General features: G+C 34.4%; 1 protein-coding gene across 1 annotated transcript in view; it reads left to right on the top strand.

Annotated features, from left to right (window-relative positions):
- LOC134368541 (structural maintenance of chromosomes protein 1B-like) overlaps window positions 1-17,057 on the top strand; it is a 74,974-nt gene that overhangs the window by 22,876 nt on the left and 35,041 nt on the right. The window contains exons 9-12 of the mRNA XM_063084977.1: window positions 135-342; window positions 4,123-4,308; window positions 6,335-6,514; window positions 14,626-14,772. Of these exons, the coding sequence (XP_062941047.1) occupies window positions 135-342; window positions 4,123-4,308; window positions 6,335-6,514; window positions 14,626-14,772 (721 nt within the window). The remainder of the gene's footprint in view (window positions 1-134; window positions 343-4,122; window positions 4,309-6,334; window positions 6,515-14,625; window positions 14,773-17,057) is intronic.

The raw sequence follows: 17,057 nt of genomic DNA, 5'->3' as shown, positions 1-17,057 counted from the left end.
ATTTTTTTTATCTTTTTAATATTAATAGAGCACTACTCCATTCCCTTGCAATGTCAGATAAGTGCTTTGTATCTGGTAATTCCTTAATTTCGGTTTTTCTTTTTGCTATATAATTTGTTGCTGTTATTATGAAGGGATTGCTTGAAAGAGAAGAAAGAGCAAGAGGAAACCCTAGTGGATGAAATTGGAAAAACAAAATCAAGGATGTCTGAGGTTAATGAAGAATTGGATCGCATTGGAAGTGAACTGCAGAATGCTGGCATTGATAACCAAGAGGGAAGACGTCAGCAAAAGAGAGCAGAGATTCTGGATCGCCTTAAAAGACTTTACCCAGATTCTGTGGTAATTAGAATGAACAATTAATTAAAACAAGGCTAAGCTTTCCTGTTTGAAAAAATACATTCTTATTTGGAATTATAAATATACCATTATTAGGAAGCAAAATTATTTCAGGAATCTTTAAGTTTTGTGCTTGACAATTTATATTTAAAATATAACAGTAAATAATTAGGGTAAAATGTCAATTCCTTTCAGTAGTGTCTCTACATAAGTAATTAATGGGGAAAAGCATAGACAAGAACACAGTACCCAAAAAGTCTGAGTTATTACCTGGATCCCCAAAGGACATGGGTGCCATGAAGGAGTTTGAGCCTCCCAGATACATGGGCTCAAACCTCATGTTCTTCATTGTTTCAGGTTTTTTGTTTTTTTTTTTTAATTTTTATTTTATCAATATACATTGTGGCTGATTATTGCTCCCCATCACCAAAACCTCCCTCCCTTCTCCCTCCCTCCCTCCCCACCAACAATGTCCTTTCTGTTTGCTTGTCGTATTTTCAGGTTTTTTTAAAAAATATTTTTTCAGCAGACATCATTGGTATATTTTTATTCTCTAACTATGCATCTAGTATTGCTAATGTATTTTATTAACCAAAATACAGTATTACTTGGGGGGTGTCACCCTCACTGCATTATTTCCTTTGGTATCAGGGGTGGGGAATCTGACTTGCTTGTCACTAACATCATTGTACACTGTGCAGTCATGTTATGATGGCCTGTTTTCAGCATTTGATACTGTTAACCTCTTGATCTATTTTGAAACACCTGCCACTGGCCTCCATGGTACCACACTGTCATGGTTTTCCTTGTACCTCTCCGGCCACCCATCTTCATCTTCTTTACAGTATCCTTTTTGACTTTCTGACTCTTACATGTAGTTTTGACATCTGGATAATGATGGAGGAGTAACCCTGTGTCACAGAATCTTTTTTCCCCACTTTCTAACAAAATGAGAAAAACTTTAACATATCAGTTCAAAAACCAATCAACCTAAAATGTCATAAACTTCAGAAAATGGTGATAGTCCAGTATTAAAAAAAAATTTAAATATAGCACTACTTGTTTTTAACTCTGCATATAACAATGTGATAAGTTGACTCTTTCCTAAGAATTCTCACTTGGGCCTGGCCGGTTAGCTCAGTTGGTTAGAGCACGGCCTTGTAACACCAGGGTCACAGGGTCAGATCCCTGTACCCGCCAGCTGCCAAAAAATAAAAATAAAACTGATTAAAGAAGAACATATATTTTAGGGCCGGCCCATGGTTCACTTGGGAGAGTGTGTTGCTGACAACACCAAGGCCATGGGTTCGCATCCCATATAGGAATGGCCGGTTAGCTCATTGGGAGAGTGTGGTGCTGACAACACCAAGTCAAGGGTTAAGATCCCCTTACCGATCATCTTTAAAACCAAAAAAAAAGCATTCTCACTTGGTATACCCTTAATCTAGCAAGAAGCAAACTTATATATTTTTTTTTGCCCTTCTGACTGGAGGGAGTTAGACTAAAAAACTGGTGAATCAGGAAATGTGACGCTCTAATGCTGTGTGATGAAAATGAAGACTCTACAGCTCCTCATTAAGTTGAGAGGCCATTTTGAAGCTCTCTTTCCACAATGGGATTTGTCCTCCTCCCCCAAGGTAGAAGAACCTTGGTATAGGATATTAATTTAAAAAGTCAGAAGAAAGAGCAGAACTCAGGTATTCAAACAAAGTGTAATCTTACAAAGCCTTACCTGAGCTCTCACTTACCCTGCCCTCCAATCCCTGAGGTGGTAAGGAACATGGATAGAATAGGAAGTACTTATTCCATCAACTGTTGCTCAAAGGAGTTAGCCTTCTCAGTTCTTTGGGAAAGGTACTTAAGAAAAAGTTGTCTGTAGATGTACCACTCCATGTTCCTTACCACCTCAGGGATTGGAGGGCAGGGTAAGTGAGAGCTCAGCTAAGGCTTTGTAAGATTACGCTTTGTTTGAATATCTGAGTTCTGCTCTTTCTTCTGACTTTTTAAATTAATATCCTATACCAAGGTTCTTCTACCTTGGGGGAGGAGGACAAATCCCATTGTGGATTATATTAAGTGAAACAAGTCAGGCACAGAAAGAGAAATACCACATGTTCTCACTTATTGGTGGGAGCTAAAAATTAATATATAAATTCACACACACACACACACACACACACACACACACACACACACAACCGGGGGGGGGAAGAAGATATAACAACCACAATTACTTGAAGTTGATACGACAAGCAAACAGAAAGGACATTGTTGGGGTGGAGAGGGGGAAGGAGAAGGGAGGGAGGTTTTGGTGATGGGGAGCAATAATCAGCCACAATGTATATCGACAAAATAAAATTAAAAAAAAAAAAGAAAAAAAAAGAAAAAGTTGTCTGTCTACAGTCATACCACCCTAACCACGCCCAATCTTGTCTGACCTCGGAAGGTAAGCATGGTTGGGCCTGGTTAGTACTTGGATAGGAAACCACCTGGATATACCGGGTATTGGAGGCTTAAAAAGAAAAAAAGAAAAGAAAAAGAAAATGTTATTACAGCAAATGAAAATAAACAGAGATGCCCACATTAAACCCAAGCAAGATGAAAAGAATCACTATGGCAGCTAGAGCTATAAGTATACATAATAATAAAGACAAAGAAAATATTTAAAAATATTTAGAGGTCTTAGAGTCCAGCCTAGAAAGTTATAGAACAAAATCCCCGATTAAGTGTTTTATGCTTTGCATAATTTAATAAGAGCATGAATTCATAAAACTAGGTTCAAATATGAGGGAAAACAATAAAATGAAAAGGAAAACGCACAGCTAAGAAAACAAATTAAGAACAAACATTATTACTGAATAATAATTAGTTAGCATTTTGTTAATAAATTAAATGGACTAATAAATAATAAGAAGTAGCCAGGAATGCTAAAGCAGCAAGGAATGAGCTGCACAGCTGAAAATCAAATTCTTGACCCAGAAGAAAGGCTTGTGATAATCACAGGTTAATGGAAAAGAAAAACACAAAGAGATTTAAACAATTAGAGCAATGATAATAAATATGAAAACCTATGGTGAGCTATCATAAGGAAATTGTGTTCCTGAAGTAGAACCTAATAAATGGAAGAGAGTCCAAAGAAATACTATTAAATCTTCAGATATTCTAGAGACTTTTGGTACATTCAGACATTTTCTGGTAAAGGTTTTGAACTTCAGTCTAATTCTTGACTATTTTCATATCTTAGCTCAAATAACGCTTCTTCATGGGAAGCCTTCCCTGACTTTTTAGGCCAATCTGGTCTCTTCTATATGCTCTCAGAGCACTCTTTTTTTTGGTCACAGTGACTAGATCAGTTTTGTACATGCATTTGATTATTGATTGTCTTTCTTCCTTACTAGACTGAAAATTCTGTGAGGTCAGAGAGTATCTGTTTTATTCAGTAATGTTTATCCAGTGTCTAGCTCAGTACCTGCCCATAGTAGGTGCCTCATAGATTCTTGTTCAATAAATAGGGAATGAATGAATTTTATTTAATTACTACAGTTTTAGAAAATATTTGAGTACTTTGATAAGGTTAGTCCCTCTATATTACTCCTTTCTTAAATGAAGTGACATGCCTAAATGGACATTTCATAGTAAAACTTAGTTCCATGTGAATAATTAGGATGTTATAATTTTATAAATTACTTTTTGTCTATGTTGCTTTGTTACATTAGAAAACAATAAATTATATGTTCCTCACTAATGTATTTGTTTTTCTCTCCTTTCTTGAAACCTGCTAAGTTTGGAAGACTGGTTGACCTGTGTCATCCTATTCATAAGAAATACCAGCTGGCTGTTACTAAGCTTCTTGGCCAGTACATCGCTGCCATTGTTGTAGCCTCTGAAAAGGTAGCAAAAGATTGTATTCGATTTCTGAAGGAGGAAAGAGCTGAACCTGAGACATTCCTTGCTCTAGATTACATGGAGGTAAGAAATTTGTAATGTTTGGTATTTAGTAGTGATAAAATCTTGTCTGTTATAGTATGTCTTTATTGCCTAAAACTATGGTAGTGACTGAAAAACATCATTGCCAATTAGCCGGTCATTTGCATGGCTGTGTTAATGTAGTGGCAGGCAAAGAATAATATCAAGTAGCTGCTATCTTTCTTGATATCGCATCATTTTTTTCCTAATCTAGTTTTGTCATAATTCTATCTTGGTGACTCTGATGTCATTGCTCTAGCAGTACACCACTCGGCATACTATCCAGCAATGTATTTTGTTCTGTAGCAAAATAGAAACGCTCCTTAACTTGACCATTGCTTTATGTCACGGTATACCCATCGTGAGTTGAGAATATCATCCGTTGACAATGCATTTAATGCACCTAACCTACCAAACCTCATAGCTTAGCAACACGGTGCGCTGCAGGGTGTCGGCTGTTTACTCTTGATCACGTGGCTGGCTGAGAGCTGCGGTTTGCTACCCCTGCCAGCATCACGAGAGCACCACACCACACACCACTAGGCCAGGGAAAGACTGAAATTCAAAATTTGAAGTACGGTTTCTACTGAATGTATATCATTTTCATAGCATCATAAAGTCAAACGGTCATACCTTGAACCATCGTAAGTTAGGGACCATCTAGATAGGAGATTAATAGGATGTATGGTCTGTTGGTGAAATGTCAGCTCAGTCTCTATTGTGAATATTTGGTCCAGTGTGTCAGCTCTTGGTGGGGCAGGCTAAATTTTGAGGCTTGAGGTATGTGTTGAGATATGTTCCCATATCCAGGGTCTAAATTCCTGAAGCAGAAACTCTATCAGATCATAATTGATGTCCTTTGTGATTTTTTATTGCCTACCAAAGATAATGTTCTATTTGATCTGGCAGTCAAGACCCTGAACTGCAGGCAGTGTGCATAGTGGTTAACAGCCCATGCCTTAGAGTTGGAGTGCCCTGAGTTTACATCTCAGCCCTACTTCTAATTTGCTCTCACTAATTTGTTCATAATTTTTCTGGGCATCAGTTTCTTCATCTATGAAGTAGAAGAATTAATTCTTACCTTATTGGATTATTGCAAGGAATCATTACAGGTAAACCACCTGGCACAGTGTCTGCACAGAGGAGGGGCTCAGCAAGTGCCAGCTGCCCATTGTACTAATAAAATTTTGCTTATACCTTCTACCTCCTAAAACTTCTTAGCCCTAATTCATCTGCCTGTTAAAATCCTCTTTTACTTATTCCTCACTTGAGATTTTTTTAAGGTAAACTCCTTTTTAAAAAAATCTCATATTGAACTATATCAAATATATAAAGGGAATATTCTTATCCCTTTTCAGTGCCCATTTCCTTAATAATAACTACTTTAGATTGCTCCCATACACTCAATTTATGCAAATGTGTATTCCTAAGTATATATCCTGATGTGTATGTGTGTATGTATATAACACACGCAAACGTTTACACATTTTGGTCATACATAGCATTTTTGCTTTGTTTTGCTTTGTTACACAAAAGTGAGATAACTTACTTGCAGGTTTTCATTAATACATTGTAGATATTTTTTGATCTTTCTGTGGACCCAACCTAAGAGTCATGACTAAGAAGGTCTGTAGCCTATCCTGATCATTTAATCCTAAATTGTTTTTTTAAGTTATGTAGTATTGTACCTCTCTTTTGACACATATCTAAAAGGAAATTATTTTCTGCTAGGTGTCATGTTGTTGAGAGCATAGTGCACTTCTCATGCATTGTTTTGTCCCAACTAGTTAGTGACAGAGTTGAATCTGGAAATTAAGTCTTCTGGTTTTTCGTGGTTTATTTTTAATATTACATGAGCCAATGGTGGGATATAGTTCACAATGTTCTTGTCAAACTTTTATTATATGTAAGTGCACACTATTTGTCATTTGCTGTCACACCTATATATGTTTTGTGAGAAAGAATGTAATGATCATTTGGTTTTAGTTTTAGTGTATCTAATATACCAAGTATTTTTTAAACCTTTTAGGTCAAGCCAATCAATGAAAGATTAAGGGAGATTAAAGGCTGTAAAATGGTGATTGATGTCATAAGGACTCAGTTTCCTCAGATCAAGAAAGTGATTCAATTTGTGTGTGGAAATGGCCTTGTCTGTGAGACTGTGGAAGAAGCCAGGCATATAGCATTCGATGGACCTGAAAGACGGAAAGTAAGAAATGGGTTGTACTGGATTGTACTTTTGGATAAACTGAAGCAGTATTTATAAGACTAATATTCCACAAACAAATATATATATATATATATGTGCTTTCATATGTTCTCTATTATAAGGAAAACCAGCATGAGACCTAACGTGGTTATGGCTTCATTAGTTTTCGTAATATTCAGTTGAGTTTTTAAAAAATTAACTTCTGTAGCAGACCCAACATCAGAAATTTTATTTTGGAAAATAGATTTATTGTAATTATATCTTAAAGAAGTTATTATTATTATTTTTTTACTTTATACGGAGTAAATGTATTTGCTGAACCTCAGATTTTCCCTGCAGGTACCTATATGGTACGTGTGTTTTTGAATACCAGAAAAGATTTTAGGTGCTTATTTTCATTCTGGGTTAATTCTTCCGTAGCTGAATGGAGATACCGCCTTTTACACATTCAAGGTTTAACACATTTGAATGTAATGAACGCGCAATTGAAATGAGATTACTGAATACATGTCTCTCAAGGGAATAATTTAGGTTTTAAAAATAAATATTGTTTCGGTCTCAGTTGAATAGAGTTTGTATTTAGTTGAGCAATGTTAAATTTCTCAAATTAGGTCACTTTTTTTTTGGTTTTAACTACATTTGTGATGAAGTGTAACATAGTGCTAAGGGCATAAGCTCTGAAATAAGACCAGTGATGCTACTTAGTAATTACGTGACTTTAGGCAAGTTTCTAAACCTTTAATTTTAGTTTTCTCAGCTAATATTGGTGAGATGATAGTACCTATTTCCTGTGGTTATGAGGATTAAGTTAAGTAATAACATGCAAAAAGCTATTATAGTGCCTGGAAAATAACTCTCAAATGATAGTCGTTTTATTGTTTACTAGTCAATTAACACATTTAATCTGGAATGTCCAGAATTGCAAACAGGCTATTCTTATGAGATATAAGAATTTCCAGTGTTAAATTTATCTAACATGATTAACTTTTCATGCATTTGGTGTTGCTATCAATAATAATCTTAATAACAAGGACATTACTGTCTCTTAGTAATTACTGCCATTGATTTCTCCATATTAAATTTAAGCAGGGAAAACAAGTGAACTATTAAGGTGTCTTCCTGGGCCAGCCCGTGGCTCACTTGGGAGACTGTGGTGCTGATAACACCAAGGCCACGGGTCCAGATCCCTATATAGGGATGGCCGGTTAGATCACTTGGGAGAGCGAGGTCCTGACAACACCAAGTCAAAGGTTAACATCCCCTTACCTGTCATCTTTAAGAGAAAAAAAAAAAGTCTCTTCCTTGTTTTGCGACCTCTTTAACTAAGATTGACTTTTATAATTGTAAAATTGACTTTTGAAGATTTGTACGGTAAATTTAATAAATTTAATAGTCACATTAAGACTGTTTATTCTTTTACTTAACAAATATGGTTTCTAGCTTGTTCACAATGACAAGCTTTACCCTTTAGATTGTATCTTGTTCTTATCATTCTTTCAAAATTTTAGTGTTGTATTTGTCTTATTTGTATCGTAACTATATTCCAGGAACTTTTAGAGAATTTTCTGTGTTTTAGGTTGGGTAAAACAATTGGATAGACGTCACATTTTCCTAGAAATCATCTGACATCTGCAATTTGTGTTTTTGGTTTTCCATAAACTTGAAATTATGTTTTAGAATTTTCTTTATTCAAACATTTGCAAGTGATATCACAAAATGTTTTGGTGTATTTATAAACTATAGTATATATAAACTATATACATATCTACAAACTACATAATATAAGTTACAGCAATTCTGCTAGCTACAGTTTTATTACCATATTTTTGTGATAACCCAATTTTTAAATATTTAAAAAATTTATGTACCAAAATCTCAAAACCTAGAATCACTTTATATATGTTTAATTATCCCATTCACTCCCCTTAAACAGAGACACAACAATTATTTGCTTCCTTTTCCCATAGACTGGTTGTTTGTCATTTAAAAATATATATAGAAAGACATATTTATGTTTTACCGTCTTAACACGATGGAGCAAAAAAATGTCATGAAGTAGCTGAATAATTTGCAAAAAGATCATTTTTTAAAATTTTTACACATTATACAGAGCAAATAAAAGTACAGGGTACCACTTTAATATGTACAATCTGGTATAAAATATAGTTGAATTTAAACCTCATACCTTATATCAGAATAAGTCCCAGATAGATTAGAAATGTCAATGTAAGAAATAAAACCATAAAAGTTTTAAGAGAAACCGTGCAAACTTTTTCTTAATCTCAGAGACAGGAATGCCTTTACAATGTGACCAAAAACCCAAAAGCTATAAAAGATGGATAAATTCACCTAACATAAAGAATTCCTACATGGCAAAAACTATCACAAACAAAATAAAAAAGAAAATGGGAAACTGGGGGAAGTATTTGCGACTCATAATAAATAACAAATTTTCCTACAAATCAAGGGGAAAGAACAATAATACAGTGGGAAAATGGACAAAAGATATGAACAAACTTGTTTTCATAAAAGGAATTATAATAATTGCTCTTAAACATAAAAACTTAACCTCACTTGTAACATTGGAAATACCCATTAAAACTACACTGAAGTTACTATTTTCAACTGTCAGTTTGACCAGCATCAAAAAGTTTGATAATATTTTATGGGGAAAGACGCCTTGCCTTCACTGCTGAGAGTATAAATTGCTACCAGCTCTGTGAAGTGTAATTCCTAGAAGTTGTACTTTTTAGGAACTTTACATATAGGTAAATTTACATTGTATGAAATGATGTGTGCACAAGGTTTATTCATTGAACCATTGTGTGTAATGGGAAAAGCGGGGATCAACACAAAGACCTATACAAGACTAGTTCAATAAAATAAGAATACATTCATAGAATGCAATACTATGCAACCTTAAAGAAGAATGATTGCTCTTCATGTATGTGCAAGTATGAGACAACCTCCAAGATATATTCAGTTAAAAAATAATGTGTAGACTAGCACGTAGTATATTACTATTTGTGTAAAAATGGGGAAAGAGGAAATTTATGCATGTATTTGTTTCTATATGCAAAAATATTTCTGGGAGAATACTTAAGAAATTGACAGCATTGATTACGTCTAGGGATGGTAATGGGTGTTTGTGGCCATGAATGCCAGGGACATTTTTCACTCTATACTCTCATATCTTTTAAATTTTGAACTATGTGAATATCTTACCCATTCAGAAATAAAATGTTCAAGTATATTATTTTGCAGACCAATAAAAGACAACTTAAAAAAACTACATTATAATTTGCATAACACAAAAATTGTAGGAGAATCTACTACACCATCCTATAACTTGGGAACAATATTTCTTGAAACAATTGAAGTTGGTTCAGGAAATGGTTGGTTATCCTACAGAACAAGTTTTTAATGCCAAAGAATTCATTCTTTTTGCAGGCCCATGCCCTCTGGAACTTCTATGTGAAGCTATTTAAAAATTTCCTCAACTCCTTATTTTATATGAGATCCAGTTGTGCCAGCCAAGGTATTTTTCAGAATGTAACCCCCAAGATATGCAGGGATTATGGCACTGAGCAATTCATGTGAACTATATATTAAGGAAACTGCAGTCTAGGGGAAAATTGTTTTTCGGGAATAGTAGTTTGACTGTAAATCAAATGAAAGGTTATATGAGACTACATGAACATTTAGAAGAAATAAATTTTTATATACCGAAAAACTCCTGAAAAAACCTGATTCATAATTCTATGAATTGTGGCCTACTTCATTATTAGATTTGAAGGAGATGTATAACATAGTAGTTAAGAACATGGACTTAGATGTTTGACTGACTTGGACTGTAGCCCCTGTGTATGGCTTTAGGGAAGTCACTTAATATCTTTAAGCAAGCTCCATTTATTTATTTCTTTATCTATCTATCTATCTATCTATCTATCTATCTATCTATCTATCTATCTATCTATCTAATCTATGTATTTATTTTAATTTATTTAGAATATTCATGAGATACAAAGCTGATTGTCTCCCCTCCTGCCCATGATGTGGGCAGATTCATATGGGGACATACCCGTTACCAGAAATTGCTTTTGTCCCCTTTGTCCCCTTCCAATTATCCCCCCAACTTCCCTCCTTGGCTATTGTAAACAGAGCTGCAATAAACATGGTAGTGCAGGTGTCTCTTCGACATGATGATTTCCATTCCTCTGGATATGTACCCAGAATAGGTACTGCTGGATTATATGGAAGATCTATCTGTAGTTGTTTGAGAAACCTCCAAATTGTTTTCCAAAGTGGTGGTACTAATTTACATTCCTGCCAACAGTGCAGTAGTGTTCCCTTCTCTCCATAGCTGCCAGCATTTGTTATTGACTGTCTTTTTGATCATAGGCAGTCTAACTGGAGTGAGGTGGTATCTCAAGGTGGTTTTAATTTGCATTTCCCTGATGACTAGTGATGTTGAGCATTTTTTCATGTATCTGTTGGCTATTTGTATGTCTTCCTTTGAAAAATGTCTATTCAGCTCCTTTGCCCATTTTTTAATTGAGTCATTTATTTTTTTACTGTATAATTGCTTGAGTTCTATGTATATTCTGGGTATTAGTCCCTTGTCGGGTGCATAGTTGGCAAAAATTTTCTCCCACACCGTAGGTTGTCCTTTCATTCTGTTGGTTGTTTCTTTTGCTGTGCAGAAACTTTTCAGTTTGATATATTCCCATTTGTTTATTTTTTCTTTTGCTGCTTGTGCTTTTGGGCTCATGTTCATAAAGCCTGTGCCCTGACCTAACTGCTGAAATATTTCACCTATATTTTCCCTTAGTACTTGTACAGTTTTGGGTTTTCTACCAATTCTTTAATCCATTTTGAGTTGGTTTTAGTGTATGGTGAGAGATGCATATCTAGTTTCATTCTTCTGCATGTGGATATCCACTTTTCCCAGCACCACTTCTTGAAGAGGCAGTCTTTTCCCCAATGTAGATTTTTGTTGCCTTTTTCTAATATCAGATGGCTATAAGCCTGAAGAGTAATTTCTGGGTTCTCTATTCTACTCCACTGGTCTGAATGTCTATTTTTACACCAGTAACATGTTGCTTTGGTTACAACAGCTTTATAGTATAATTTGAAGTCCGGCAGGGTTATGTCTCCAGCTTTGTTTTTTCTTTTTTTCTTTTTTTTTTTTTTTTTGCTCAGGATTGCTTTGGTTATTTGGGGTCTTTTGTTTTTCCATATGAAAGATAAGGTTGTCTTTTCCATTTCTGTGCAGACTCTCGTTGGTTTTTTGATGGGGCAGGCCCCATTTTTTTAAATGGAAATAATAACTACATCAAATCAAAATGACATAAAAGCATTGTGTCAGTGCATGTGCTGTTCAATAGTGAATAGTTGCAGTAAAAATAGCATCAGCCACTGCAGCAATAAAGTAAAAAGAACTTCAGAAAATCATTGTACACCCTGTTTAAAGATGCAAAATTGACTTGCCCATGTATCACAGTTGGGAAGAGAGAGTAGGCACCAGAACTTATGTTTATTTTGGCAGATTCTTATTAGCTCAAAATTCTAGATATTTTTCTCTCTCTTCTCTACAAGAAAGCTCCCATAGATTTTATTTTCTGTTATAATTTGGTTGTTATACATCAGAAATACAAGTTAATAAATGTTCAATTTAGAAAACTTTGGAAAACAGAAGCTCAAAAAGAAAAAAAAACACAACTCACCCCCTAAGATAGTTGCCAAGTAAAACATTTGGACATACATATGCAAAAAAATTATTTGTTTATCTGAAATTCAAATTTAGCTGGGCATCCTGTATTTTTATTTGCCATATCTGGTAACCATACTCTATAGAGAACTACTAATGAGTATTATAGTATATATGTTAATATGTTATTTTCTAATCAACTATATTTGTAAGTGTTATTTTTTATATATAACTGGGTCTTTACTATGAGATTAAATATATATTTACATAAGTTTACTTTCCTTCAATGGTCTCACTTTTATATTTTAATTTTAGTCTGTCTGGAATTTATTTATTTATCTTTTATTTAAAAATTTTTTTTTAGAAGATGACCAGTAAGGGGATCTTAACCCTTGACTTGGTGTTGTCAGCACCACGCTCTCCCAAGTGAGCTAACCAGCCATCGCTATATAGGGATCCGAACCCGTGGCCTTGGTGTTATCAGCACCACACTCTCCCGAGTGAGCCATGGGCCGGCCCTTGTCTGGAACTTATTTTGATGTGCCTTGTTAGATGTGGGTATTAGCTTTTTTCCCCTAAATGTTTAATTACTTGCCCCAATATCATGTATTGAATATTTTATCTTTTTCTTATTTAATTGAATTTAGTGGTTATAATATTAGAATTTAGTCATTATAGTATTCTAAATTATTAGTTATACTTTGTTCTTTTTCCACCTAGTATAATTTCTTACATTTATTTTAATTAATATTTGTAGTTGTCTGATTGTATATTAACATGTTATAATTTTTTTGTAATCTATAAGAATTAAATTCTTTAACAAAATAGCCAAGGCCCACATTATAAGTAAGTAAAATACTAGCCCACAAGTGCTATATAATCAGTATGTCTAAAATGAAATTCCTGTTCTCTTTTCTAAATCTTGATCTCTCTTCTGTATTCTTCAACTCAATTCTTGATAATACTGTTCTAGCCAAACAAAGACTCTCCTTCCCCAGGGAGTCTTTCCTAACCTCTACTTCCAAACAATCCCCAGGCTCTTCTTATAATGTATCCTAGATATTTCTTAAATCTTTTTTCCTTTTCTTTACCCTCAGTACTATTGGCTGAATTTATACCATCATCTCTGGCCTTGCTGGACCAATGCATTTTCCAAATAATTGCCAGAATGGTCTATCTAAGTCTCCTTTCTGACATTTCTCTCTTTCTGTTCGGTGTCAGAGTGTTCACAGCCAGTCCTCCTCAGCTCTCTCTATAAGCTCCTCTAGTCCTCAATGGAATTCCACACACATTCTTAGATGGCTTACAAAGATCTGGCCTGTCTACTAGCCTCGTCTGTAAGTTGTTCCTTAACTCATCCAGGAATTCCAAACCCTTTTATATTCCTTCTTTCCCCATCCCATCCTTGTGACACGTGCACACTCATGCACAATCCATTTTATGCATTCATACCTCTCCCGCCAGCATGCCACCACTGCCCTTTCCCTGGCTACCTCCTGTCTGTGTCAGAGACAACTGCCTACTTAATATTTCTCTCTACTTCTCCCTTACTCACGGATCTTGATTTCATTGTGTAGCAATCTAGGTGTAGCCACTGGATGTAAACGGTAGTCATTGCTGGGCCTGCCAGGAAAGCTTCCTTATAGGACCCTTTTACCCTGACTCTCCCTTCCTGTCTTCTTTCTTGAAACACAGACACTATGGCTGAAACTCTACGAATCATCTTGGACCACACACACAAGGACTTTGAAGGTTGTCATATTAGAGACATTGACATACACATTACTAGTACACACAGTGTAGAGGTAAAATATGCTTTATTGAGAACAATTTAGAAGCAGGGAAGCAGTGGAGCCTTTCACTTACTCCATAACGCACATGCTTACTAACAGGACTATAAATTTCAGGCTGTATTATATACCTTGTCCCCATTTATTTTTTTTTCTTGGTTCCATTTTCACATCCATTTTGGAGAGAGTGATGTTTTTGGTATCCTAATATTATTAAGGCTATTTTCAAAATATGCCATTAACATATATGACAAGATTCCTCAAGATACAGGACTATGTAATGCAAACTATTTGATACTAAATGTAAATATTCTTAGTTTTTGCTTCCCAGTGTTGAATGTGTTTGGAACTGATGTTCAACTTAGTTTGAACCTTTATAATTGCTGTTAATTTGTTGCCTAGAATTACTTTGGGCCTTAGTGAATAGGGTTTTGGATTTGTGGTTTGTTTCTTGGTTGGTGTCACTTCATGAACTACATATTTTATTAGTAAAGTATAGTAAGTGGTTTTTCTCATCTTCAAATTTTCAGCTGTACAAATTGCTACATTATGTCCTTCTTTTTATCTTCTTTATGTACATTTTTTCAAGGTGAAATATTTTTAATTTTCAGACAGTGGCTCTTGATGGAACATTATTTTTAAAATCTGGGGTGATCTCTGGAGGGTCAAGTGATTTAAAATACAAGGCTAGATGCTGGGACGAGAAAGAGTTAACGAATCTAAGAGAAAGAAGAAGCCAGCTAATCCAAGAACTGAAGGTAAATCCATGTCATAAAAGTTATAAAATACTAGTAGAATAAGCTAGTGTGTTTTTAAACCAGGTTGGGTCTTGGGGTTCTTTTTTGGTAGTAACAGTACCATGCCTATAATTTTAAAATATTCAAATAATGCAGAATGCAATAAAAATCTTTCCCTTACCCATCCTTGTATCTCAGTGGTATTTTCTAAACATAGTTTGATGCTTAGCCTCCTGAAGTGTTCTCTGTATATGCAAGTATATGTATTATTTTTCTAATTTTCTTTGTTTTAAAATGGATTTTTGCTAAAGTAGTGTTCACAGCAAGCTTTTTAATTTAATACCATAAAATGACATGTTTTTATTTTCACATATAGAAAGTTACTTTATTTTTTAATGAATTCTGCCTGATATTTTATTATGGGGTTATATTTAACCAGTCTCTTATTGATTTGTATTTTGCTGTTACAAATGGTGCAACATTAAACATTCTTTACAGATGGAGAATAACATAGTACCTAAGAGTAAATTCTATAGCCAAGCTGCCTGGGTTTGAATCTTGACTGCCACGTAGTAGTGGCGTGACCCTGGGCAAGTTACCTAACCTCTTTGTACCTTAGTTTCCCCATCCGTAAAATGGGGATAATAAAAGTAGCTACCATTTAGTGTTATTATAAGGAATAAATCAAATAACTCAGATAAAATACTTAACACAATTCCTGGCTTATGAAGCATTCTATAAATGCATGTTGGTATTATGTTTTTATTTGTATAACTATATCTCTGAGATGAATTTCTATAAGTGGAATTTCTGGGTCTAAGAATACGTGTACTTAAAATGTTGATAGACAGTTGGCCGATGAGCTCAGGTGGTTAGAGTGTAGCATTATAACAGCAGGGCAAGGGTTCTATCCTTGTACAAGTTAGCCACCAAAAATATAAATAAGTAAAATGTTGATAGATATTGCTAAATTCTCATCAAAAGAAAACTTGTAGTAGGGCGTGCATGGCCCTAGATTGCAGCACTGGGTATTAGTAAATATTTTAATCTTTGTCAATTTGATTGATAGAAAACTGTAATCTAGTTTGATATTCATTTCTTAAATTATAACATGTTGAACATCTCGTATATTTGTTGGTTCTTTGTAATTTTTTCTTCTGTGAAGAACTGTGTGTTTATTTTCTGTACACATTTTTCTATTAGTTTTTTTTTTATTACCTATTTTATGTTATTTGTATAAGTAAATCTCCTCTTAGTCATATACTCTTCTGTTGCAAATATTTTCTGTTTGACTTTTTAATTGGCTTTATTGGGGTATAATTAGCATACAATAACAGTCACCAATTTTAAATGTGTAATTGAATATATTTTGACAAATGTATGTCATTATGTAACCACAACCACAACCATGTCATAGAACATTTCTATCACCAACATCCCCCCCACATTCCTTTCTGCTCCTTTGCAGTCAGTCCCCTCCTCTAGGCCCTCTAGGCCCTGTAAACGAAATCTTTCTGTCATAGTTTTTCTTCTTCTAAGCTTTCATTTAAATGGAATCATACAGTAAGTAGATTTTGTCCATGCTTTCTTTACTTAGCCTAGTGTTTTTGATACTCTTGTCGTTTGTGTATCAACAGTTTATTCCTAGTTATCTGTTTGATGCTTGACTTTATTCTCTCTTGTCATACATGTGTTTTTAATCTTTATGTAACCAAATTTAATAATCAGTTATAATTTCTGAATTTTGTAATATATCATGCTTAGAAAGATGTAATTCTTAAGCTCACAAGAGGAATTCAATAATGTTTCTAGTGCTTTTGCATTTTTAACATTTACATTTTTTTTATTCCTTTGGAATTTATTTTGATGACTGGGGATCCAACCTTATTTTTACCAATTGACTTGTCATTTTATAGAAGTATCATTTGTTGAGTAGTGTAATTCCCCCCCACATACTTGAAATGTCAACTTTAGATAGTAAATTGATAGAATGCTTCCAGATAATTTATTTTTCCTATTTAGCTTTCTTCTTCTCTGTGTACAAATTACCAGTTTTTGATTGATTGAAAGATTGAATCAAAAACTCAAGGATTGAATCAATAACTTGATTTTTGGCAAGGTTACTTAGCATGTTTTAATCTTTTTCTGTAAGCATAAGACCAGATTTTATGTTTTAGTCTAAGGTATAGAAATATACAGCTTTTAGAAATTTTATAAATTTAGGCCTAGGCCCAGAGAAAGTTGTGAGAAGCTGGCAATTTGAAATGACTTGCATTCTATCCATGTCCATATTAACTTCCAACCTG

The sequence above is a fragment of the Cynocephalus volans genome, chromosome X (assembly GCF_027409185.1).
Source record: "Cynocephalus volans isolate mCynVol1 chromosome X, mCynVol1.pri, whole genome shotgun sequence".
Classification (NCBI taxonomy): Eukaryota; Metazoa; Chordata; class Mammalia; order Dermoptera; family Cynocephalidae; genus Cynocephalus; species Cynocephalus volans.
Note: the sequence above shows the minus strand (reverse complement) of the source record. Positions and strands in the feature narration are given on the sequence as shown.